The sequence below is a fragment of the Schistocerca piceifrons genome, chromosome 1, assembly GCF_021461385.2.
Source record: "Schistocerca piceifrons isolate TAMUIC-IGC-003096 chromosome 1, iqSchPice1.1, whole genome shotgun sequence".
Classification (NCBI taxonomy): Eukaryota; Metazoa; Arthropoda; class Insecta; order Orthoptera; family Acrididae; genus Schistocerca; species Schistocerca piceifrons.
In genome coordinates, this window is record NC_060138.1 from 1,035,935,659 (window position 1) to 1,035,960,091 (window position 24,433).

At 42.8% G+C, this 24,433-nt stretch overlaps 1 protein-coding gene across 1 annotated transcript in view; it reads left to right on the plus strand.

Moving 5' to 3' along the window:
• LOC124725039 (headcase protein-like) overlaps positions 1 to 24,433 on the plus strand; it is a 744,336-nt gene that overhangs the window by 196,433 nt on the left and 523,470 nt on the right. Inside the window, exon 2 of the mRNA XM_047248454.1 lies at positions 1,290 to 1,386. Within this exon, the coding sequence (XP_047104410.1) occupies positions 1,290 to 1,386 (97 nt within the window). The remainder of the gene's footprint in view (positions 1 to 1,289; positions 1,387 to 24,433) is intronic.

A 24,433-nucleotide genomic window follows, 5' to 3' on the forward strand; every position in this document is an offset into this window, starting at 1 on the left:
TCATTGAAGTAAGTAATGGCAATGAGTGTTGCAAGTGTGCCGGTCGGTTGTATGGAATCAATGCAGCAAAATGGGTCAGCATGCTTGACAATGGCAGAAGAATCTATCGTGTTAGACGTGTCCTGGACGCTCTTTGAATGGAAATGCGTAATTTGTTGATGTGTCAATGCGGACTGCCGAAGTTATCTACCAGGAATAGTGTATCTACACCGAATAGTATACTACTCGCAACCAGTTAACACCTGTAAGAACGATAGTCGTAAAATTATTCAAGTCGAAGGAACCAGAGACGACTGTTATGCGTTGTCAGTGACAATTGGTTTCAAATCCGACAGGAATAGCTGTCGTCAGAAAATCCAGTATCATCTTAATTAGTTTCCTTGTGAACGTTACGAAGAGAACTGCATGTAATGTACCATACCGTGCAAACTAGCTACCATTCATTCTCATATAAATTTATCGAGTCATGTGCCTGTAAATGCCTGTTGAAAATACCTCCACGTAACATAAGAACTGGGCAGTTTGAATTTGCTCACATAATGAAACTAATTGTTTCTGTCTTTATTCTGGTAACTCATTTCACTACATGAAAAACGCTGCCAGCTATCAGTGATTGTTTTGCTTTGCTTCTAGAGAACTGTGCAGTGTTGAGGAGGAACTACATAGACAACTCTCTGAAACAGTTGGTCCGCTTGTTCGTGAATATTTGTCACTGAATCTGCAATCATTAATACTCATTATAGATTAACAATTAGCATAGCCAAATACTGTCATTTCTCCTACGCTTCGATTTCATATACATATTTTATATATAAATATAATGAAGAGGCCATAACTCACCCACCTTAAGGTAGTTCTCCACATTCCAGCTGCACCTCCAAATAAGATTAGATTTATTATCTTGGAGTAATAATCCTGCTGCATATTTTGTATGGCCGGTAATAAGAGCTATAACGATGTATGTGAAATGTTAAGGTTAGCAATATTTGTAATGAAAGTAATCAGTTCTCATTAACTACTGTATGTTAAGTGCTCATGTAATTCTGAATTGGTATCCTGAGAGTGCCATTTATATTTGCTAAATTATTGGATATATGCGGGTAATCAAAGTGTCACGGGAAAGTCCAGAAACTTAATAATACGTTTGTTTATCGTTGTGGCTATATCGTTATGCGATTATCGCTCTTACAGCGTAGTCCGTTACGAAGTGAAAGCACTTCCCGTTTACGTAACAGTGTTTACGTACTTGACTGTCCCCAGTTAATAAATTGTTCCTGTTGTTTTTGCAGGGCGGGTGCCGGCGGCAATGGCATCTTCTCCAGGCGTCAAGATTTTAGCTCCTTCAACTCACTGCCACGCCACAAACTCAACTCCTACCACATCAAGGTAAGTGCAGAATAGGGCCCTCCTTTCATCTGTACCGTTTCCAGGAATTATCGTATCAGATTCACGGTTTAATCCGCGGGCGACAAGTATTCAGTTAACGTAGCCGAATGGACTTAACACGAGTACTAAACAGACATCAGAATTGTTGTACTAAATGAAATGCTACACATTCATAACGCTGTGATTAGCTCCTGTGTAATAACGTCTTCACACCGCCTACGCAGCTATAGTAAACTGTCATTGCTGTCTGCGTGGACCACGGTGCTTATGATATTTGCGACCTATTTTAATGAAGGGTTGTGTTCGGTACTTTAAATCTGTCTGTGATAAAGAAAATGCTACATAACAATTGTGAAGGGAAGTTATTCGTTTTTGGTTTTTCCAGTTTCCTGTGGTACGTTTCGTCCTGTGATGACGTGCAATATTTGTCACGAAATCTCGAATTTTCTCTCCTTGATATGCAGAGGTTCTAAATAGATTTTTTGATGAATGCGAAAAAGATGTGACTTGCATTCACAAACAGATCATACAACTGGAAAGGAATCCCTGGAATTCTTTTATTTAAATTTAATACAGTTTCATTTTCAACGAATATAATGCTTGCATTCACCATTTTAGTTATTGAAAAACGCATAGTTTACGGTGGAGAATGACGTTGACTACCAAACTAGGACGCAGCTTATCTTGAAGTCAGTGTGTGCTGCATTACCGGAGCACACACCTCGTGATCTGCTGAAACATATTACTGTTAAGCATTTCAGAGTCTATATGCAGAGTGCCTTTGGAGATAGAACCACAACAGAACACTGCACGATGCTTCATCTTCATTCTGTCACCCTTACCCAGGTTTTATTTACTTATTCCTCACCATAGCAGTTTCGCATCAAACACAGTTTTAGCTTTGCAGAGACGAAATTAATGACTAATCAAAAATAAGTATATCTTGGAAGCCGTAGTTACTACTTTGTAATCACTTTTATTTATGGTGATCCGTCCGTCGGATGGGAATAAGAAACACGGCGGTCCCCTTGGAGCATTTGGGTAGGAGCAGGCTGTATGTCGACACGGGATTCATCCTCTGTCTTCTCTCATCGTCATATCACTAATACTAATATGACACTACACTACACACACACACACACACACACACACACACACACACACACACACACACACACACACACACTATTTACCGTAACCTATGCGAAACTATCACACTTACAAACCTGGACGCAAACGGCCAAAGGGGCGTCAATTAGGATAGATCTACACTAGGTCGTGAGCCATGCTAACTTGTTAGGCGTCGGAAAAGAATAACTGCATTCAGTACAAATACTACTGCCAGTCGATGACTATTTTTTACCCAGCCTGGTTTGGAGAATTGTTGCTAGAAGCAGTCTTTATTTGAAGGAACCATATTGGGCAAGGGCGGTTTCCTGTGAGCTCCATATTTTACGAGCAAAGAATTCGACAGTATTTTTTCCGGCATCGATACCACATATTCTGCTCTTGGTATGTATAATACGCTCTTGTTTTCCTAGTGCGGTGAGTGGAATGACGCAAGGCCGTGGATATAAGGAGGGGGACCATGGGTCACGGAGCTGCGCAGTTGGACGGCTGTACGCTGGAAAAAACCGCGGAACTGGTTTCAGTAGCGGTACGATACACCACGTTACACGTCGGTTAATACTACGCTCTGCAGTGTTTGCTGCAACTCACCCGGAACCGCTCCACATTTCTCTCTGCTTAGGCCCCGATTGTCGTCCACCGCATCTGCGTTTAGGGAAAGGGGAAAACCAAATGCGTAAGAGGGGTCGCTCACAGGAAACATACATTTCATTTTCACACGAAAGTTCCATACCAGCAGGAATCGACACTATTAACCGCTGTACCACGATCCATCGTTACTGTCAAGCTGTTTTTTTTTTTTTTTTTTTTTTTTTTTTTTTCCAATATAGTGTTAACGGTGGGGTGCAGTTTCCACACTGCAGAGAGTTGTGTTTCCATATTCCAGAGAGTGAGAGTGAGAGCTGCTGTGGAACACATTTTGGTCTTTTCAGCCAAGTGTTCTAGTAGGTTGGGAGTGGGGCTTAGGGGTTCTCAATTAAGAATACTGGAGGAGATTTCGAGTTTCGACATTCATCTGATGAGCAAGGTAAATAAGGATACACGACTATTTTTGTTTCTGGGTGATTTTTGACCACTACGAGACAAAAAATGTATCTCTCTCTCTCTCTCTCTCTCTCTCTCTCTCTCTCTCAGTGCACGCTTCGTTGCGATTTGTTATAACTTTTTCTCCTGTACGTGTGACCGCTGTTTAAGTATTGTACTAACAACTTACACTACTTGCTGGCTTCTGATTTCTTCCTCATGTCTGTTACTTGTAGCACCACTTCGCTTAGTAGCTTTGCTAGTAGTCTGCAGCAAACTGTTGCGCTCCAATCACAGCTCGCTCCTCAAAGCACCAAGCGCGCGTGCCTACGAATGAAAAGTGACATTTTGAAGGCCGTGTATTTCATGTGACGTCTGCAGTTTTTCATCATTGATGTAAGGAAACTACAGAAAAGCTAATTCTGGATGACCGTACGAAAATTTGAACTCCATTCCTCCCGAAAGCGAGTCCAGTGCCTTGTGTGCCAACTCGCTGTGTGTTATGAGCGTGTCTATTAGAAGTAAGTGACCGATTTCCTTACTCATTTCTTGTATCCGCCCTTCTCTTCACTCCAATTTCGTTAAATAAAAACTTACTATCTGTGATATTTATTGCTTTCTGGGGAAATCCCAGAAAACGAGATTCCGGAGCCTGTAATACATGTAAAATCTAAGAAATACCCGGGAACAAGCCGAAAAAAATCTAGTATACGTATTGTAAAATGTGTGTCCCAAATCATTATTGCATTTCTTGATTACATTGTAACGATTGAACATCAACCTGTGTCTTAACCGAAGGTTGCTAATTCACATCAATGCGATAGTACTTTACCTAGAGTTAGCTTGTTCACGTCTTCGTGGTGGAAGAAAGTTTCATCACTAGTGTTTGATCAGAAATTCAAGAAGTGCGTCATAGTTCTTGAGTAAATCCATAATCTCTCTGCAGTATCTCAACATCAACCACGCCGACAACAATTTCCTGTGGGTATGCTGCAGCGTACTGATATGGATGCCAGCTTCGTGGAAAGATGTTTATTCTCAGATGAGGCAACCTTTCATCTATCGGGAAGGCTTAATAGGCATAATGTTCGGATTTGCGGTTCGCAAAATACGCACGTTGTCATTGAATATGTTCGTGATAGCCCTAAACTAAACGTCTGGTGTGGGCTAATGCACGACAGGATTGTTGGACCGTTCTTCTTTGCAGAACAAACAGTGAATGGATCAGTGTATCTGGACATGTTGGAGCAGTTTGTTTACCCTCAGATACAAGACTTGCAACCCAACATCATTTTTCATCAAGATGGAGCTCTGCCGCATTGGTCAACAGCTGTTCGCAAGTTCCTGGATAGGAAATTTCCTAATCGTTGGATCGGGCGCGGAGGACACATTGCCTGGCCACCACGTTCACCTGACATTGCGCCGCTTGATTTCTTAATGTGGGGATTCGTGGATGACCGCGTGTATGCGACCAAAGTGGACGATATTCCTACGTTGCGACATCGCATCACTAATGCGATTGCAACAATAACAGAGGAAATGTTACAAAGAACTTGCTATGAAACTGAACACAGTCTCCATATTCTTCGTGCCACAAACGGTTCACATGTAGAGGTGCATTGATGATAAATAAATAAATTCTTTGAGATGCTCTACAATGAGGTGCATTTTTCTTTGTCATATCTACTGTGTGTGTTTTTCCTGGGTCTTTGAAATCAGGGAGGTTTGAATGGGACACCCTGTATTGTGGATGAATACGACGAGCGTACAGTAAGTAATGCAACACTTTTTTTTTGTGGAAGCAGGTAGGTTTTATTCATAATTCCAATACACGGTATTATTCCCCATTCTTTTGGCTACAAAACCCTTTATTTAAACATAATATCCGTTGAATGCCACGGTCTTATGCCACCTTACTAGGAGGGCGTGTGTGCCTGCATGGTACCATACTACTGGTCGACGTCAGAGGTGCCGCTGAATCGATAATCTCCCCATCAACCACGCACTGCTTCCAGCGGAGTACATCTTTCATTGTGGCAGGTGGTTCTTTGTTGCTCTTTATGGTCTTCTGTTATGCGGCATGGAACCCAGCGGACACACACCATTGAGTACCCAACTGGTTGGCGAGTGTGTTACCACTGCCAACAGAAATGTCCAGTAGTGCAACTAGGTGTCTGATTGTGATCTGTTGATCACCACGAATGAATGTGTCCGCGGCCGGCCGAAGTGGCCGTGCGGTTAAAGGCGCTGCAGTCTGGAACCGCGAGCCCGCTACGGTCGCAGGTTCGAATCCTGCCTCGGGCATGAATGTTTGTGATGTCCTTAGGTTAGTTAGGTTTAACTAGTTCTAAGTTCTAGGGGACTAATGACCTCAGCAGTTGAGTCCCATAGTGCTCAGAGCCATTTTTGAATGTGTCCGCACGTTCCAACTTCCAACATTGCGAGAGTCACAGCTGTGTGCGGCCGGGCGGCATGTGGGAGATCGGACAGGTTTGCGCGACCTTGTGATGATGACAGACGCCGGCCGCAGTGGCAGAGCGGTTAAAGGCGCTACAGTCTGGAACCGCACGACCGCTACGGTCGCAGATTCGAATCCTGCCTCGGGCATGGATGTGTGTGATGTCTTTAGTTAGGTTTAAGTAGTTCTAAGTTCTAGGGGGCTTATGACCACAGCAGTTGAGTCCCATAGTGCTCAGAGCCATTTGAACCATTTTTTGATGATGACAGACACCTCGCCCGACAACTCACCGTGCGTTTGTACACTGCCAGGTCTCCATAGACGTTTTGCAAGGGCGTATGAAGATTTGCGATGCTGCTCTTTTCCAGGAAAAGAAACTCAGTGGGAGCGCTCTGCTTGGAACGCATTTCCGTTACAGACGCCGTTGTGAAGGTTAAGTATAGTGCCGCCACCTATCGGAACTTCAGGAAACCATAGGGGCTGAAGCGGGAATATTCCAAGACGTCACACTACAAATTCATCATTTTCCAACCGAAATTGACCGAGCGAGGTGGCGCAGTGGCTAGCTCACAGGGCTCGCATTCTGGAGGACGACGGTTCAATCCCGCGTGGACCGTCCTGATTTAGGTTTTCCGTGATTTCCCTAAATCGCTTCAGGCAGATGCCGGGATGGTTCCTTTGAAAGAGCACGGCCGACTTCCTTCCCCATTCTTCCCTAATCCGATGAGACCGATGACCTCGCTGTCTGATCTCCTCCCCCAAACCACCCAACCCAACCGAAGTTCGCTGAGAAAAAAATGCGTTGCATCACTTACGGAACGCCCCTCGTAGCTGGAAAGACCCGTTATTGTACGATTACGCGGAAGCTGAGCAGTGAGTAGTAGTAGTGACATTCATAAAATACCTCCGTGCTCACAGAGCGATTTAAAGTGGAATGACCACGTAAAAATAATCGCAGTTAAGGCAGATGCCAAACTGAAATCTGTTGGATGAACCCTCTGGAAATTTAGTCCACCTGGAAAGGAGGTGGGTGACAGAACCATCGTTCGACTTATACCTGAATATTGCTCATCAATCTGGGATAGGATTGATAGAGGAAATGAAGATCCAAAGAAGTGTAGCGCATTTTTTACAGGTTTATGTAGTAAGCGCGAAAGCCTCACAGAAGTGCTAGCAAGCTCTAGTAGCAGACACTGCGTGGGAAGCGTTCGGCAGCACAGATTAGTTAACTAAGAACAAACGTTCCTAGAAGAGTCAGGCATTATACTGCTCCCTCCTACGTATATCTCGGAATAAGATCATGAAGATGAAATAAGAGATTCGAGCAATCGTTCTTCCACGAGCCGTCACCACACAAACTACCCACACACCGTAAAGTTGCATGCAGAATATACGCTACTGGCCATTACAATTGCTACACCACGAAGATGACGTGCTACAGACGCGAAATTCAACCGATAGGAAGAAGATGTTGTGATATGCAAATGATTAGCTTTTCAGAGCATTCACACAAGGTTGGCGCCGGTGGCGACACCTACAACGTGCTGACATGAAGAAAGTTTCCAGCCGATTTCTCATACACAAACAGCAGTTGACCGGCGTTGCCTGGTGAAACGTTGTTCGGATGCCTCGTGTAAGGACGAGAAATGCGTACCATCACGTTTCCTACTTTGATAAAGGTCGGATTGTAACCTATCGCGATTACGGTTTGTTGTATCGCGACATTGCTGCTCGCGTTGGTCGAGATCCAATGACTGTTAGCAGAATATGGAATCGGTGGGTTCAGAGGGTAGTACGGAACGTGCCGGGTCCCAACTGCCTCGTAACACTAGCAGTCGAGATGACAGGCTTCTTATTCACATGGCTGTAACGGATCTTGCAGCCACGTCTCGATCCCTGAGTCAACAGACGGGGACGTTTGCAAGACAACAACCATGTGCACGAACAGTTCGACGACGTTTGCAGCAGCATGGACTATCAGCTCGGAGACCATGGCTGCGGTTACCCTTGACGCTGCATCACAGACAAGAGCGCCTGCTATGGTGTACTCAACGACGAACCTGGGTGCACGAATGGCAAAACGTAATTTTTTCGGATGAATCCAGGTTCTGTTTACAGCATCATGATGGTCGCATCCCTGTTTGGCGACATCGCGGTGAACGCACATTGGAAGTGTGTATTCGTCATCTTCGTACTGGCGTATTACCCGGCGTGATGGTATGGGGTGCCGATGGTTACACGTCTCGGTCAGCTCTTGTTCGCATTGACGGCACTTTGAACAGTGGACGTTACATTTCAGATGTGTCACGACCCGTGGCTCTACCCTTCATTCGATCTTTGCGAAACCCTACATTTCAACAGGTTAATGCACGACTGCATGTTGCAGGTCCTGTACGGGCCCTTCTGGATACAGAAAATGTTCGACTGCTGCCCTGGCCAGCACATTCTCCAGATCTCTCACCAATTGAAAACGTCTGGTCAATGGTGGCCGAGCAACTGGCTCGTCACAATACGCCAGTCACTACTCTTGATGAACTATGGTATCGTGTTGAAGCTGCATGGGCAGCTGTACCTGTACACGCCATCCGAGCTCTGTTTGACTCAATGCCCAGGCGTATTAAGGCCGTTATTACGGCAGAGGTGGTTGTTCTGGGTACTGATTTCTCAGGATCTATGCACCCAAATCGCGTGAAAATGTAATCACATGTCAGTCCTAGTGTAATATATTAGCATATGAATACCCGTTTATCATCTTCATTTCTTCTCCGGTGTAGCAGCTTTAATGGCCAGTAGTGTAGATGGATACGTTGATGTAGAAATCTAAGCTTGTGTTCCATCTGCAGTTTAATCTCTCATGCATATGTTGAAGCCAGTTGATAAAGTAGTACTAGCTCAAGCTCAAGCTATGAAATTATAGTTGATAATTTCAGTTTATTAAGAAATTTCTGTCTAGGAATTTTGTGAATAATGTTTGCAGAAGAAGTTTTTCTGGTGTGAGAATGCCAGAGGCGCCAGATCCTGTGAAAGGCGTTGCCACTGAAGCCACGTGTCTGCATCACGTGGTGGATACGTGCCCTGGAGATGCCATGAGGTGCTCCGGTATTATTATTGACAACGTGCGCAGGAGAGCGTGAGAGATTGGGAAGCACGTAGGCCATCCGTGGGTATTCGAGTGTAGGCCCAGCTGCGCTGCTCGGGAAACATCCAGCGTCCGAGTCGTCAGGAGAAAAGTGGCGGTGCGAGTCGCATTTGGTAACATCAAGGTCTCCACGGAATCGCAGACTTGTACGTCTGCGCTCCCACTGTAGCTTTAGAGTTCCGGTACCATAGTGAAAACTAGTCGCGATAAAAAAAGAACCGCAGTGCAATGCACCCTTAGGATAAATGACAGCGGGGTAACCATTTTATAATTATTCCTCGATAATAAGTTATTTAGTGCAGTGCTGGGATTCAGAAAAGTGCCTTCATGTGTATTGATAAACCTCGTTGTAATGTGACCGCGCACTTACGTACCGCAACATCATTTTTCACGGAGATACATATATAAATATATAGCTGTGTTTATCATCTCTGTAGTCAGAGGTTCCTCTCGGGAATATGTATAATTAGTAGTAGTTGTAGTAGTAGTAGTAGTAGTAGTAGTAGCAGCAGCAGCAGCAGCGGTAGTAGCAGCAGGCTTCTAAGGAACTCGGAGCTCACATCATTCCTCCAGATTCTCCTGTCTTCTGCTGCCTCTTGCCAGTTATTTATTTCCAATCTTTCGCAATGCAATCCATTTCATTGCACCAAGTACTCCAGGGTCTCCCCCTTGGTCTTTTGTCATATGGTTTCTCCCTGTATATTCTTAACACAATTTGGTCTTCTTTCATTATCATCAGATGTCCAGCCGATTCAGTCTTGTAGAATTCTGACAATGGCAAGGGAAGCGTTTCTGAAGAACACAAATCTGTTGACATCGAGTATAGATTTAAGTGTCAGGAAGTCGTTTCTGAAAGTATTTGTATGGAGTGTAGCCATGTATGGAAGTGAAACATGGACGATAAGTAGTCTGGACAAGAAGAGTATAGAAGCTTTCGAAATGTGGTGCTACAGAAGAATGCTGAAGATTAGATGGGGAGATCACATAGCTAATGAGGAGGTATTGAATAGAATTGGGGAGAAGAGGAGTTTGTGGCACAACTTGACAAGAAGAAGGGACCGGTTGGTAGGACGTGTTCTGAGGCATCAAGGGATCACAAATTTAGCATTGGAAGGCAGCATGGAGGGTAAAAATCGTAGAGGGAGACCAAGAGATGAATACACTAAGCAGATTCACAAGGATGGAGGTTGCACTAAGTACTGGGAGATGAAGAAGCTTGCACAGGATAGAGTAGCATGGAGAGCTGCATCAAACCAGTCTCAGGACTGAAGACCACAACAGCAACAACTATCGTTGGTTGTTGTGATAGCTCATGGATTTCTATGTTGTGACTTCTCTTCCAGCATTGTGATCCATTGTCATAATGTGAACCAAAGATTTTTCTATAAACTTTATTCTCAACACTTATAAATGATGGTGTTTTGTTTTTGTCAGGCCCCATGTTTCTGCCCCATAGATTAGAACTGATTTAATTATTGTATTATATAATTTTATTTTATTTTTTCTAGTCAGCAGTTTAGACCCTAAGAGATTTTGTATTGCATAATAGGCTCGGTTAGCATTTTGCAGTCTCGCTTTTATTTCTACCTGTCTCTGATTTTGTTCATCTATCACAGACGCTAGAAATTTGAGCTGTTCTACACGCTCGAATTTGTGTTCACCAACTATTAGATGTGATTGGTTATCCCATTGATCTCTACATCCTTGAACTATCATGTATTTCGTTTTCTCGTCATTTACTTTCAGGCCAAGTCTTGACGCTTCTGAAGCTCCACAAATAATTGCCTAGTCTCTGTTTCACTGTTTGCAATGAGCACTAGGTCATCTGCGTATGCTAACACGTTAATTTTGCATTCTTGAAGGATCCCAGCAGGTACCAGTTTGAGTTTCCTCACAACTCTTTCTAAAGCTATATTGAAGAGAAGGAGGGACAAAGCATCTCCTTGTCTCAACCTAGTTTTATTTTTAAAATGATCAGACTTTAATCGACTTCGTAAAACCCTGCTTGTATTTTCATCCATGCAAACTTTGGAGGGATTTATCAATTTAATTGGGAAACCAAATTCAGTCATTAGATTCCACAACCTTTGTCTATGGATAGAACCATAAGCTTTCACGTAATTGATGAACAGATAATGTATGCTTTGTTTATATTCCTAAACTTATTCAAAAAATGGTTCAAATGGCTCTGAGCACTATGGGACTTAACATCTGAGGTCATCAATCCCCTAGAACGTAGAACTACTTAAACCTAACTAACCTAATAAGGACACACACACACACACACACACACACACACACACACACACACACACACACATATCCATGCCCGAGGCAGGATTCGAACCTGCGACCGTAGCGGTCGCGCGGTTCCAGACTGAAGCGCCTAGAACCGCTCGGCCACACCGGCCGGCCAAACTTATTCATTTATTGATTTGATTACAAATATGTTGTCAGTGGTGGATCTGTTTTTGCGGAAGCCATTTTGATAATCCCCAATTATATTTTCTGCATATGGTTTTAAGCGGCATATCAGTAAACAAGATAAGATATTATAACCTGTATTGACTAATGATATCCCTCTATTGTTTCTGAGATCTTCTTTGTCTCCTTTTTATGTATAGGGACTATTAATGATTCTCTCCACTCTGTTGGAATGTTCTCTGTTTTCCAGATCATCTGTTTAAGATGAAATAAACGTCTGTGCAGTGCTTCTCCTCCATATTTTAGTTTCTCAGCTGGGATGCTATCACTGCCAGTTGCTTTACCATTTTTAGGCGTTTGATATACTCTACCACCTCCTCATATATTGGTTCTGGAATTTCCTCACAGTTGTGACTGTTGCTGGAACTACTAATTGGTGCTTCTGGATCAGAACAATTCGGTAGGTTGTCAAAATACTCCTTGCTTGTCGCTAAAATCGTCATATTGCCATTTAAATCCTTCGTCACCTTGGTTTTGTAATTAAAACCTTTTCTAATTTTGTTGATTGTACCATACATTTTCCGGATGTTGTTATTTTGATGATATTCATGAACAGATTCAATCTGTTGATTTAGGAATTGTTTCTTTTTCTTTCGTTTAATTTTGTGTGCCTGCCTTTGAGCCTGCTGATAGGCAAGTTCTGTTTCAGGATTCTTATTTGTTTGCAACCATTTTTTCCGTAGTTTCATAACCTTGTCTTCAGCTTCTTCACACTCTTCATCGAACCATTTCTTCTTGCCTTTCTTAGCTTTCTGCAGGTTATTATTTGCAGCTGTGAGGATGATTTCTTTTACGTTATTCCAATATTCATCACTGGTCATTTCAAGGCTTCCTTCCATATTACTTAAGGCCTCAAACCGGTTTGAAACTTCAACTTTGTACTTCATTATTCCTTCTGTCCCTATCACATTTTGCAAATCAAATCTGTTCATGTTTTCCGGTCTAGATTTCACTTTTGATGCTGCCTTTAGCATGATTTTCATTGTGCGTATTACTAGATTATGATCTGACCCCATTTCAGCTCCTCGGAAGGATCCTACGTCACTAACTGTTTTTCTGTGTTTATAGTGTCAGTGAGGAAATACAGTAGTGAAAGAGTGAGGTGTATGCACTATGAATAAAAGGCACAAGAAGGTGGTGTTCAAGAAAAGCAAAAAACACTTCAAGGTTGTTGGAAATCTGTCAGAGGTATTGCAGAAATATCTTTGTCCTCAAGTAACAGTTTTAGCATCACATCCATTGTGCAGGAATTGCTATGCTCAGTACTTGAAGAGATTTAGTGACAACTCCACCTGAACAATCACCATCACCCAAATGTGAAACTGAAAAAGGCAGTGCAGATATTCCTTGGTGTGAAGTTGTTGATGCACTGACTGTTAGCATTTCTGCTAAAGCTCCTACTACATCCCCCTTTAAACATTCAGGAAAGGTAAGAAGCACAAGAAGATACAGTACATAAAAAGAAAAGTGGAAGAAATTGAAAAGTTTTATGTACGCAAGATCTTCAAAACTTTGTGAAGCATATAATGTAGATGCACTTGGTGCAGAACAAGAAGATATTGATATGTGCATGAAATGCAATGTGTGGTTTCAAACCCAAAATACTGCTATTCCAGTAGCCACTGCGAAGGTGCAGTTTCTGACACTGATACCAGGTAACTACTCTAAGCAGTAGATACAGAGATACATACCCACTTCCTCAAATTATCTGATTTCAAAAGCTCGTAAAATAAAGAATGAGTGCTATCTATGAGAACATGATCAATCTGATTTGCTGTTTTCTTATCACTTGAGTACCATGTTTCATATGTATTCTTTTATGAGGGAAGGTAGTACTACTAATGATCATATTTGTTGATGGAGCTAAATTTATCAGCCGAATGGCATTGTCATTACTTTTCTCATGCAGACTTTCTTTTCCAATAGTTGGTCTGAAAATATCCTATTTTCCTATTTTTGAATTAAAATCGCCTATTACTATATTCATATCATGTTTTGGTAGTTTGTTCCACAGGTCTGATAAGTTTTCATAGCAGTAATCCTTTATTACATCGTCTTTTTCATTTTTTGGTGCATGACAGTTTATTAGTGACAAGTTGAACCACTTGGACCTGATTCTAAGATTGCATAGCCTTTCATCAATGGCTTCAAACTTTGTTACTGTAGGTAGAATATCATCTAGTACACAGAAAGGCGCTCCAAATTGGTGATGTCCATTTTATTTACCACTGTCAAATATTGTGTACTTATCCATATCTTGTATATTCCGACGTAATAGTCGTGTTGCCTGTATTGCTACTATTGCTACATTGTTAGTGCCTAGTTGTTTGCGGGGTCTTCGGAAGGATCCTGTTTTAAACATACTCCGTACATTCCGTGTTCCAACACTCATGTTTCATTTCCATTGCAAGGTCGTTATATTTTGGGGTCCATTTTTCATCCGAGGCATATGTGAGATATTCCTAATATTAGAGTTTTCCGGAGCTTGGTTATCGGCCCTGCGTACAACACCCATCCTGGAGGACCGGGTCTTTTTCTGTAGGGGTGTTCCTCCCTTAGCCTTTGTAGATTCCTCTACCTACTACAAGGCAGCAGTGCTGATTTTGTTCGACCCCGAGTATTTTATTTCCTCAGTACCCATCATGTCTGATGAGCTTTTCCCTATCCGCCACCTGGGATTTGATGTTTCTTTTCGTTGCTATAGAGTCAGATCAGATATTAAATTTCTTCTTACGCTTTAAAAACCATTTCGTTTGTGAAGGGAGACAAACCGACGATTCTCGTCGACACTGGGCGTCGCATGAAAGACGTGATGAACAGTATTTGTCCAGGCTGACTCCGGCTACACATGGCAAATACCTGCCGAAACACCAGAGATAATGCGCCTTAATTGTTTCGAATCTATGATTGCTTTTGCTTCTACTGTCGTATAGTTTCACCTTTCTTTACACTATTAATTATGATAATATAAGTATATATTTACATTTGTTTTTGTTGTACATTTGTAACTCTGTTCGACTAAACACTATATTTGTGTAATTTGTTGTAAATTTGAAACATTTATTAGAACAGGAGTAGCTGAGGAATCAAAATCGTGACATAGTAATACTCATGGCGTATTGGCTAGAGAAAATTATATTAGAAGAGATTATAGAATATACGATAGATTGCGTCACCGATAGTACTGCAGGTGAGTATACGATACATTAAGTCACCGATATTACTAATAAAGAACCCTTTACTCATAGTACGATATTGTGTAATTCTCCAGCAGTAGTTGGATTGTTTTGGGGGAAGAGACCAAACTGCGAGATCATCGGTCTCATCGGTTTAGGAAAGGACGGGGAAGGAAGTCGGCCGTGCCCTTTCAAAGGAACCATCCCGGCATTTGCCTGGAGCGATTTAGGGAAATCACGGGAAACCTAAATCAGGATGGCCGGACGCGGGATTGAACCGTCGTCCTCCCAATGCGAGTCCAGTGTGCTAACCACTGCGCCACCTCGCTCGGTCTCCAGCAGTAGTCTTGAACGAATTATATATATATATAACTTTTTTACGTAACGTAAGAACAGGTAGTTGAGAAATGTTTGGAGCGTGGATATTGAATTCCGAGGTACCGAAAGTCGTCCTCATTTTATTGATCTACTAGTACTGTGTGAGAGGCAGCGGCTGAACAGTTCGAAGGGCCATTGCCAGCTGTGGAGACGGTGGAGATATTTATTGGCTGTTGAGCTGACCTGACCTCTTTCTGCAGTAGCAAAAGGTCACGTGCTATCCAGCACGAAATAAGCATCAGTGTGGTTACAGAGTGCTAAGTAATAGCGTTTTACGAGTATATATTTGCACTCGGCAAGCTACGGAGGGTCCTTCTGTGTCATTGTCACTTCCCCTTTTCCAGTCGTGAATAGTTCGCGGGAAGAACTATTGCTGGTAAGCCTCCGTATTGGCTCTAATCACTCCATTTATATCTTCGTCGATATGTGTTGGAGGAAGCAATGTATTTGTTGACTCCTCTGGGAACGTACATTCGCGGAACTTTTAACACTAACTAACCCATGATGCAGAACGCCTCTCTTACAGCGTCTGCCACTGAAGTTGGTTGATCATCTCCGTGACGCTTTCATACTTACATAATGAACCTACGCTCTGCTCTTTTTTTTGCGTCATTATTTTCTCTGTCAATCCTATGTGCTACGGAGTTTATATATAACGAGCAGTATTCAGGTACATTCCTACTGACTATCAGGTGGATTCCGTGCTGTACGTTTAATGAGTATCCATTATTTATAGCGTGCCTGCTCGTGTAATATTGCTGTGTTTTTATCGTAGCTATCCTGGATAGTTAAAGCCTGCAATAAAACATTATTTTTAATACTGAGTGGGTGGAAGAGTCGCTATGTTGTAAGCCACTGCAGCAATTTTGTTGTGCACTCTGCCAAATTTTGTGAACTTTATGTCTTTATCGTGTATTCATACGGAATAAACTAACACGCCATCTACAGCAGTCCCACATTAAAGTACCAGTCTCAGTGAGAGATATGTTCTTTATTATACACATTGCTTACGCCGTTAATAGCAGTTAATGGAAGTGTCAATGACTTTAATTGTGGCATATTAGTCTAATTGGTACTTAGCGTCGACGTCCGTAATTTTTGCACTTTGTTGGTTCATGCGTTGTCTGCAAGCAGGATCTGAATTCTCGCACTAAATAATGATATTAATGAGCAATCAGTGAACCGTATAAATTGAAGCAGGCAAAAAGAAATAGAAACGTCTCAAAAATTAGATCGACAGAAAGTGTAAAATGGCTAAGGAGGGATGGCTAGAGGACAAATGTAAGGATCTAGAGGCATATATCACCAGGAGTAAGATAGATGCCGCCTACAGGAAAATTAAAGAGACCTTTGGAGAAAAGAGAACCACCTATATGGATATCAGGAGCTCAGATGGAAAACCAGTTCTAAGCAAAGAAGGAAAAGCAGAAAGGTGGAAGGAGCATGTAGAGGGTCTATACAAGGGCGATGCACTTTAAAGCAATATTATTGAAATGGTAGAGGACGTAGATGAAGATGAAATGGGAAACATGATACTGCGTGAAGAATTTGACAGACCACTGAAACACCTAAGTCGAAACAAGGCCTCGGAAGTAGTTGACATTCATTTAGAACATTTAGAATTACTGATAGGCTTGGGAGAGCCAGCCATGACAAAACTCTACCATCTGGTGAGCAAGATGTATGAGACAGGCGAAATACCCTCAGACTTCAAGAAGAATATAATAATTCCAATCCCAAAGAAAGCAGGTGTTGACAGGTGTGTAATAAGTAACGACTGCAAATACTGACACGAATTCTTTAGAGACGAATGGAAAAACTGGTGGAAGCAGACCTCGGGTAAGAACAGTTTGGATTCTGTAAAAATATTGGAACGCGCAAAGTACTGATCCTACGACTTATCTTAGAAGACAGATTAAGGAAAAGCAAACCTGTTTCTAATATTTGTCGACAGAGAGAAAGCTTTTGACAATGTTGACTGGAATAGACTCTTTCAAACTCTGAAGGTGGAGAGGTCAATTATAGAGAGCGAAAGGTTATTTGTACAGAAACCAAATGGCAGTTGTAAGAGTCGTGGGGCATGAAAGGGAAGCAGTGGTTGGGAAGGGAGTGAGACAGGGTTGTAGCCTATCCCCGATGTTATTCAACCTGTATACTGAGCAAGCAGTAAAGAAAATAAAAGAAAAATTTGGAGTAGGATTAAAATCCGTGTCGAAGAAATAAAAACTTTGAGGGTTGCCGATGATATTGAAATTCCGTCAGAGACAGGAAAGGACCGGGAAGAACAGTTTAACGGAATGGACAGTGTCTTGAAAGGAGGATATAAGGTGACGTCAACAATAGCAAAACGAGGGTAATGGAATGTAGTTGAATTAAATCGGGTGATGCTGCGGGAATTAGATTAGGGAACGAGACACTTAAAGTAGTAGATGGTGTTTGCTATTTGGGGAGCAAAATAACTGATGATGATCGAAATAGAGACGACATAAAATGTAGACCGGCAATGTAGACTGAAGAGAGAAATTTTTGAACATCAAGTGTAGATTTAGGTGTCAGGCAGTCTTTTCTGAAGGTATTTGGGTGGAGTGTAGCGATGTATGAAAATTGAAACATGGATGGTAAATAGTTTAGACAAGAAGAGAATAGAAGCTTTCGAAATGTGGTGCTACAGAAGAATGCTGAAGACTAGATGCGTCGATCACGTAACTAATGAAGAGGTACAGAGCAGAATTGGGGAGAAGTTTGTGGCACAACTTGACTTGAAGGGATCGGTTGGTAGGACACGTTGTGAGGCATTAAGGGATCACCAATTTAGCATTGGAGGGCAGAGTGGAGGGTAAAAATCGTAGAGGGAGACCAAGGGATGAATACACTAAGTAGATTCAGAAGGATGTAGGTTGCAGTAGTTACTCTGAGATGAAGAAGCTTGCACGTGGTAGAGTAGCATGGAGAGCTGCACACAAACCAGTCTCTGGACTGAGCACCGCAGCATAAAACGACTGTGTATTGTGCGCTTTTTCTTTTTTGAAATTTTTATTCTTATAACGAGAAAAGAATCCCAAAAAAGCCATGTAATTATGGGAAACTTGCTTAGTGTCTGCTGCTTAGTTCACCTACACTGTATGGCCTTCACAGATTCTTTTTGTTTTTCTTCAACCAAATATTCATGTTTTTCACAAACTGCAACATATCTAAACTTTTCACGCTATTTAAGTCGGCAGAAGCGAGTTCTTTTCCTAATGTACTTATGACCAAACAGCGATTCTACTAACTGGGATCGAGAAGGTCTTTGCTAATCCTTCCTTTTAGTTCGTGTGGTGATGTTTTCGTAGGAACTGCCATCCCCTAACACATATTTCTTTAGAAGTTTTCATAGATTTATCTTCAAAAAATTTTACTGTAACGAAATATTAAAAAAAAACACGAAAGAACGCATTTTTCTATTTCTAACTGAGAAGCCAAATGCAAATTATCTTCTAGCTGTAAAAATTCTTTTATAATGAAGTATATTTATAAAAATTTTCACCTTCAAATTCATTTCCTTAGGTATTGAATTTGCAAAGGCACTGAAACTAGTATTTTTTTATTTCTAACCGAGAAGTCAAATACCAACTTTCATATATGTAGCTTTACAATGCTTTAGCAGTACGTTGGTAAAAATGTGTTTTAAAAATCTTTCACACCCTGTTTTACCCCCATAGTGGTTGAATTCCAAAACTGCTGAAACACGTGTTTTACTTCTGACCGAGATAACCAATACCAATTTTCGTGGTTTTGGTTTCAAAATTGCCTTCATAGCGACGTATTTCCAAAAAAACATTTCATCCCCAACTTTGTCCCCTTGGAGACGTAATTTCGAACAGTACTGTACTAAACAGTACAACGGTGTAAAATCAACACCCTCTCCAGATTTCAAGTTTCTGCTCTTAGCGATTTGGCCTGGGCGGTGGATGAGTCAGTCAGTCAGACATTTCCTTTCTAAGGGATTGCATGAATGCTGTGCGAACGATTGCTGCAACGGGAGAAATGAAATTTTTGCTATCTTTCAGTATTTTCGGATGACCCTCGCTGTATAGAGACTGTAACATCATAACAGTACAATAGACGATTCTGAAAACGACTGCAGTGCCTCCTTAGGAGACGATTGAGTACATCGTGTTGTTCTTATTGAACCAAAGAGATACTTGTGTACACTGTATTTGGCGAGGTTACTCGAACAGGTCAGCGCCCTGGCATACAAGTCACTGAGGTGAGCTACACGTGAACTAAACACGCGCACCGGTTGGACAACTTGTAGTCTGGCCTGTGTGAGTGTAGGTTTTCACACTTATGTAGGCAAATACCAGTTTGGTTCCCAACCACCATCTCAAATATACAACATGATGCTATACTTCCAAAATTACAATACAAATATGTGCAGGAAGCAATTAACAATATTACTAAACACGTGGCGGCACTCATCGTTCCTTCATTAGAATAACTGATGCCTATGGGGACAACAGGGCATCCGAGCAAAGAATTAAAGTAAAAAATTCGCTAAATCGTGGATTGCTGATTGCCAATGATTAGCTACATCTTTTTCATACTGGATGCACTCATACGAAGAAGGAGAGTAACTAAGTTTGCTTTTACACGCAGGACCATCCATCTAGAGCGGTATAACGGTGCGTTGTTATGTTTCCCTTCGTCGTCTCAGTGGATTTAGCTACTCCCAAGATTGCAGTAACGATTTAAGGATTAACGTCAGATTTGTTATACAGCAGCAGGAATGCGCAATTTCGCAAAACACGATCCGTGTGGGAGACTCGGATCCTTCAGAATCGGCAGAGGCGGTGCTTGCGCTCTGAGGGCGCGTCTGAATGCGCGCGCATTTAGTGGAGCGAAATAAGCGCCTTTGCGAGCCAGGGGCAGGCAAATGATACGCAGCTGTTATTGACGCACGGCGCCAGCGTGAAATCAGCGGCAAAGTTTTAATGGGATTTATGGGGCTGGCTGACGTCTTCGCGAGCGACGCACGGCCCTGGTTGGCTGTCAGCACGCGAATGCCAACAGCCAGCGCGCTGCACGCACGATCCGTCAGCTCGTTCACTCGACGGACGCACTACTGCAGTTCTGTTGCAGTGCATGATGCCGCGAAATACACTGCTGGGCATAGCTGCAACACCAGGAAAGATAGCAAATAATAAAATTTGCGCCTATACATTACGTTGATTTAGAGCAGGGCTTCCCAACCTTAAAGCTGGCGGACCCCTTCTTCAGTCGAAAATCCATGGCAGACCCCTAGTCAGTCAAGAGCACAGTAACTTTAAATTTCAGAGCGAAACCCATGGGAAATGAAAGCTTCTTAATGCAAATGCCATGTTCCCAATGATCATAACAACACGGCTTTATGAGATTTTCTGCAATGGTATGAGCTTTGCCTGTTTTAGCCACTCGATAGCTAACCAAGAAAGAAGCTTTTAATGAATTTCCATTAATTGTTTTTGCATGAGTTTTCATGCAATGCTGAGAAGCAGCTATTCAGCACTCTTCCTTTTCAAAAAATCGATGTCTTTACCTGAAAATCCGGGGGAGTACCTTCAAAATGACGGTGCAATTTAAATGAAACCATTTAACTGTTCGGAAGGACAAGCGCACAAATTACACACTGAGCTTTACCCTCCTATGTTTTCATAAAGCTCATTTCTATATAGCTTTCGTTATACTTACGCTTCTTGGTTATTCCACTTCCACAGGTTATTGCAACCAATGGAGTACTTGCAGCGTTTTCACATAACAAATCCGGCTGTGGAGCTTCTTGTGATTGTTCTTCCTTTCGTCGTCCTCCCTCCTCATTCATTTCAACTGGAAACTTCCCTTCTTCAATGATCCTGACTTCAGCCACCGACCCATGTTAGAAGTAATAACTGGTCAAAAAACGACTTATGAAATAGGTAGTGCACTGACACAGCAAGTTTAACATTTAATGATGCCTCGGGCCGCATACGTGCCAGCGAGCGCGGTGATTGGTCGACAAAGCTCGCTCGGCGCATGCGTATAAGGTTTCAGCGCATCTAGCGCCTTGATCCGGCGCACAAACGACTCCCGTATTGTTGCGAAACAGTCGATCAGAGAAGCCGCATTCTCCGGCACTAAACTGTGTATGGGTTCTCACCTAGCAACCGCAAAGGCTGCTTGGGAATACGACCTGAAGTAAAAGTACACATATTTTTCACACGAAAAAAAAATAGTGATGAATTTGATTTTACATTTTTATTCAATAATTTTACTCATTATTTTACACGATTTGGTGAAAGGTGGCCGCGGACCCCCTAGAAAGAGCCGGCGGACCCCTAAGGGGTCCGCGGACCACACGTTGGGAAGCTCTGATTTAGAGTAAATCGGAGAAAGATAAAAGGTAACGAGAAGTAGCGGAAATGAGAATAGCGAGAAACTTAACACGAAAATTGGTGATCATGAAGTAGACGAAGTTAAGGAATTCTGCTAACTTGGAAGCATATTAACCCGTGATGAACGAAGCAAGGAGGACGTAAAAAGCAGACTAGCACAGGCAGAGAGAGAATTCCTGGCCAAGAGAAGCATTTTGGTACCAAACACAGCCCTTGATTCGCGGAAAACATTTCTGAGAATGTACGTTTGGAGGAGCACAGGAATGTATAGTAGTGAATCTTGGTCGAAAAAGAATCAAAGCATTTGAGATGTGGTGCTACGGAAGATGGTTCAAATGGCTCTGAGCACTATGCGACTTAACTTCTGAGGTCATCAGTCGCCTAGAACTTAGAACTAAGTAAACCTAACTAACCTAAGGACATCACACACATCCATGCCCGAGGCAGGATTCGAACCTGCGACCGGAGCGGTCGCTCGGCTCCAGACTAGCGCCTAGAACCGCACGGCCACTCCGGCCGGCGCTACGGAAGAACGTTGAAAAATAGGTAGAGGGATACAAGTAAGAAATGAGTAGCTTCTCTGCAGAATCGGCGAAAAAAGTACCATGTGGGAAACTGACAAGAAGGAGGGACAGTATGGTAGGATATCTGTTAAGACATCAGGATATAACATCCACAGTACTAGAGGGAGCTGTAGAGGGTAAAACGTGTAGAGGAAGACAGAGATTGGAATACATCCAACAATTAGACTGAGGACGTAGGTTGCAAGTGCTACTCGGGGATGATGAGGGTAGTACAAGAGGGGAATTCGTGACGGGCCGCATCAAACCAGTCAGAAGGCTGATGACGCAAAACAATAGTAATAAAAAAGTAAAAGTTATTTGGGCCGTACGGGATGCAAAAGTTAGTGCACAGAGCTGCCACTTCTGGCAGCAAGATTCCGGCTAATCCTATTGACCTTGGATAACAGACACTGGTACGTTTCAGCGCTGTGCCAAAGTAAGTCAGTTGTAGTGGCTGGCGAGTGCAGCATGCCAATCGGTCGACAACCCATGACCAGATGTTTTCAGTGTGTTTGAGATCTGGAGATGGTGCTGGCCAGGGCAACACTCGTACGCTCCATGTATCGTGGTACGACTGGTCTTGCATTGTTTTTCGAAAGATGATGTTGCGGAGGCGACAGGCGCAGACACCGGCCTTAACACGGCAGCTGGCCAAATAACTGGCTGTGCGAATCTGTGGTGATCGTGCTGTATGCCCAGTGGCGTCCCATACCTCATGTTAGGCCCTGAGGTTGTATGACGATGAGGAATGCAATCTGGTAATGTTTGCCCATCTCGGCACCTCTGTAAAAGGATTCCTGCATTGTGATGATGTACGCAGAACCGGAACGTCTGAAACCACGACGTGGTATCATTCCTCCGTCCACTGTTGTCATTGGTCGCATGTACCTGTACTGCCTTCTCAAGGGAAGTGGTAACGATGGTCGCCTTGCTGATGGTCCGTTGTTTTCAATACATCGACGCACTGCTCATGTGGATACTTGTCTTGCTGCACAGGCAGGCCAATTTGCTGATTCGTTATACGTGACGGGGCTGTATCATTCCTCAGAGGCCGATTGAACAATACGTCTATCGTCGTGGGCACTAGTCGTAAATGCCCATAGAGATACAGCATGGCGTATACTCGCAATGCTGTCGTGGAATTCCGACCAGTGCGATCAGAAAACCGTGACATCATAACCTGCAGTCACGATAGGCCACGAAGCGGCCGTTGTCGAATTCCGACACATTCTGGTAGCCTTTTCGCATTCTTACACGGGACATGTCAAGATCGTCTCACAAAGAAACAACATTCAAATACGATTTCTGAATGAGAAACCCGCTGCGTAATCTATCGTTATGGACCTATTGTAGATTGTGTTACCCCTCCCAGCTTTGTACGGTTGCGTTGAAATGCCAATAATTTGCATGTCGAAGAATGTAGTACACTTAATGCCAGTTTGACGTCTGTTGGTTGCCGCTTTCATGGTCTTGCAATTTTGATGTCTATCTGTGTAACCAACGAAGAACTGCGGCTATCATTGGACAAGTGCTTCTATTTATGTATTGATGTACCTATGTATTATCACTAAATTCTGTGTGTAGAATTAAATGCGCGTGTCGTGCCACACCGCTGCACTTCACTATCTAAAAGTGTAATTTTAAAATAATGCCTACTGAGAGGCTATTGTCACGCCCAGTACTGTGACACAAACATGGTAGCAAAGCGTCCGCCTTACCAGTTCGACGAAAAAATAAATAAATAAAAAAAATTGACACGGATTTTACTGGTTCAAAAATGGCTCTGAGCACTATGGGACTTACCATCTGAGGTCATCAGTCCCCTCGAACTTAGAATTACTTAAACCTAACCAACCTAAGGACATCACACACATCCATGCCCGAGGCGCGGTTCCGGACTGAAGTGCCAAGAAGCGCTCGGCCACCGCGGCCGGCACAGATGTTACTGGAAAAAAGCCTTCTAAACGTTGGCAATAGAGATTGGGCACATCATTAGAAATAACGATAAGAAACTAAATGTCGGTGAAGTAAGGGCTCGCCCAAACTTAAGCAGTGAAAATCAGGCGAGAGCTGCAGCGAACGTACGTAAGAATGGATTCCACTAGATGAGAAAGGAACATTGTGACCTGCTACAGAGCGAGATGAGTCCAGAAAGACACCAGCAGGGGGAGGAGATCTTCTGACAGACACCGACGACTATGTTGACAACAACTTCCAGATTTCTGCACTTTGTCTAATATTGCTCAATTCCTTAATACTTGCACTGCTGTCGGTAAAGGTAAAGCTGTCATCAACCAGAAGGGTGGTTT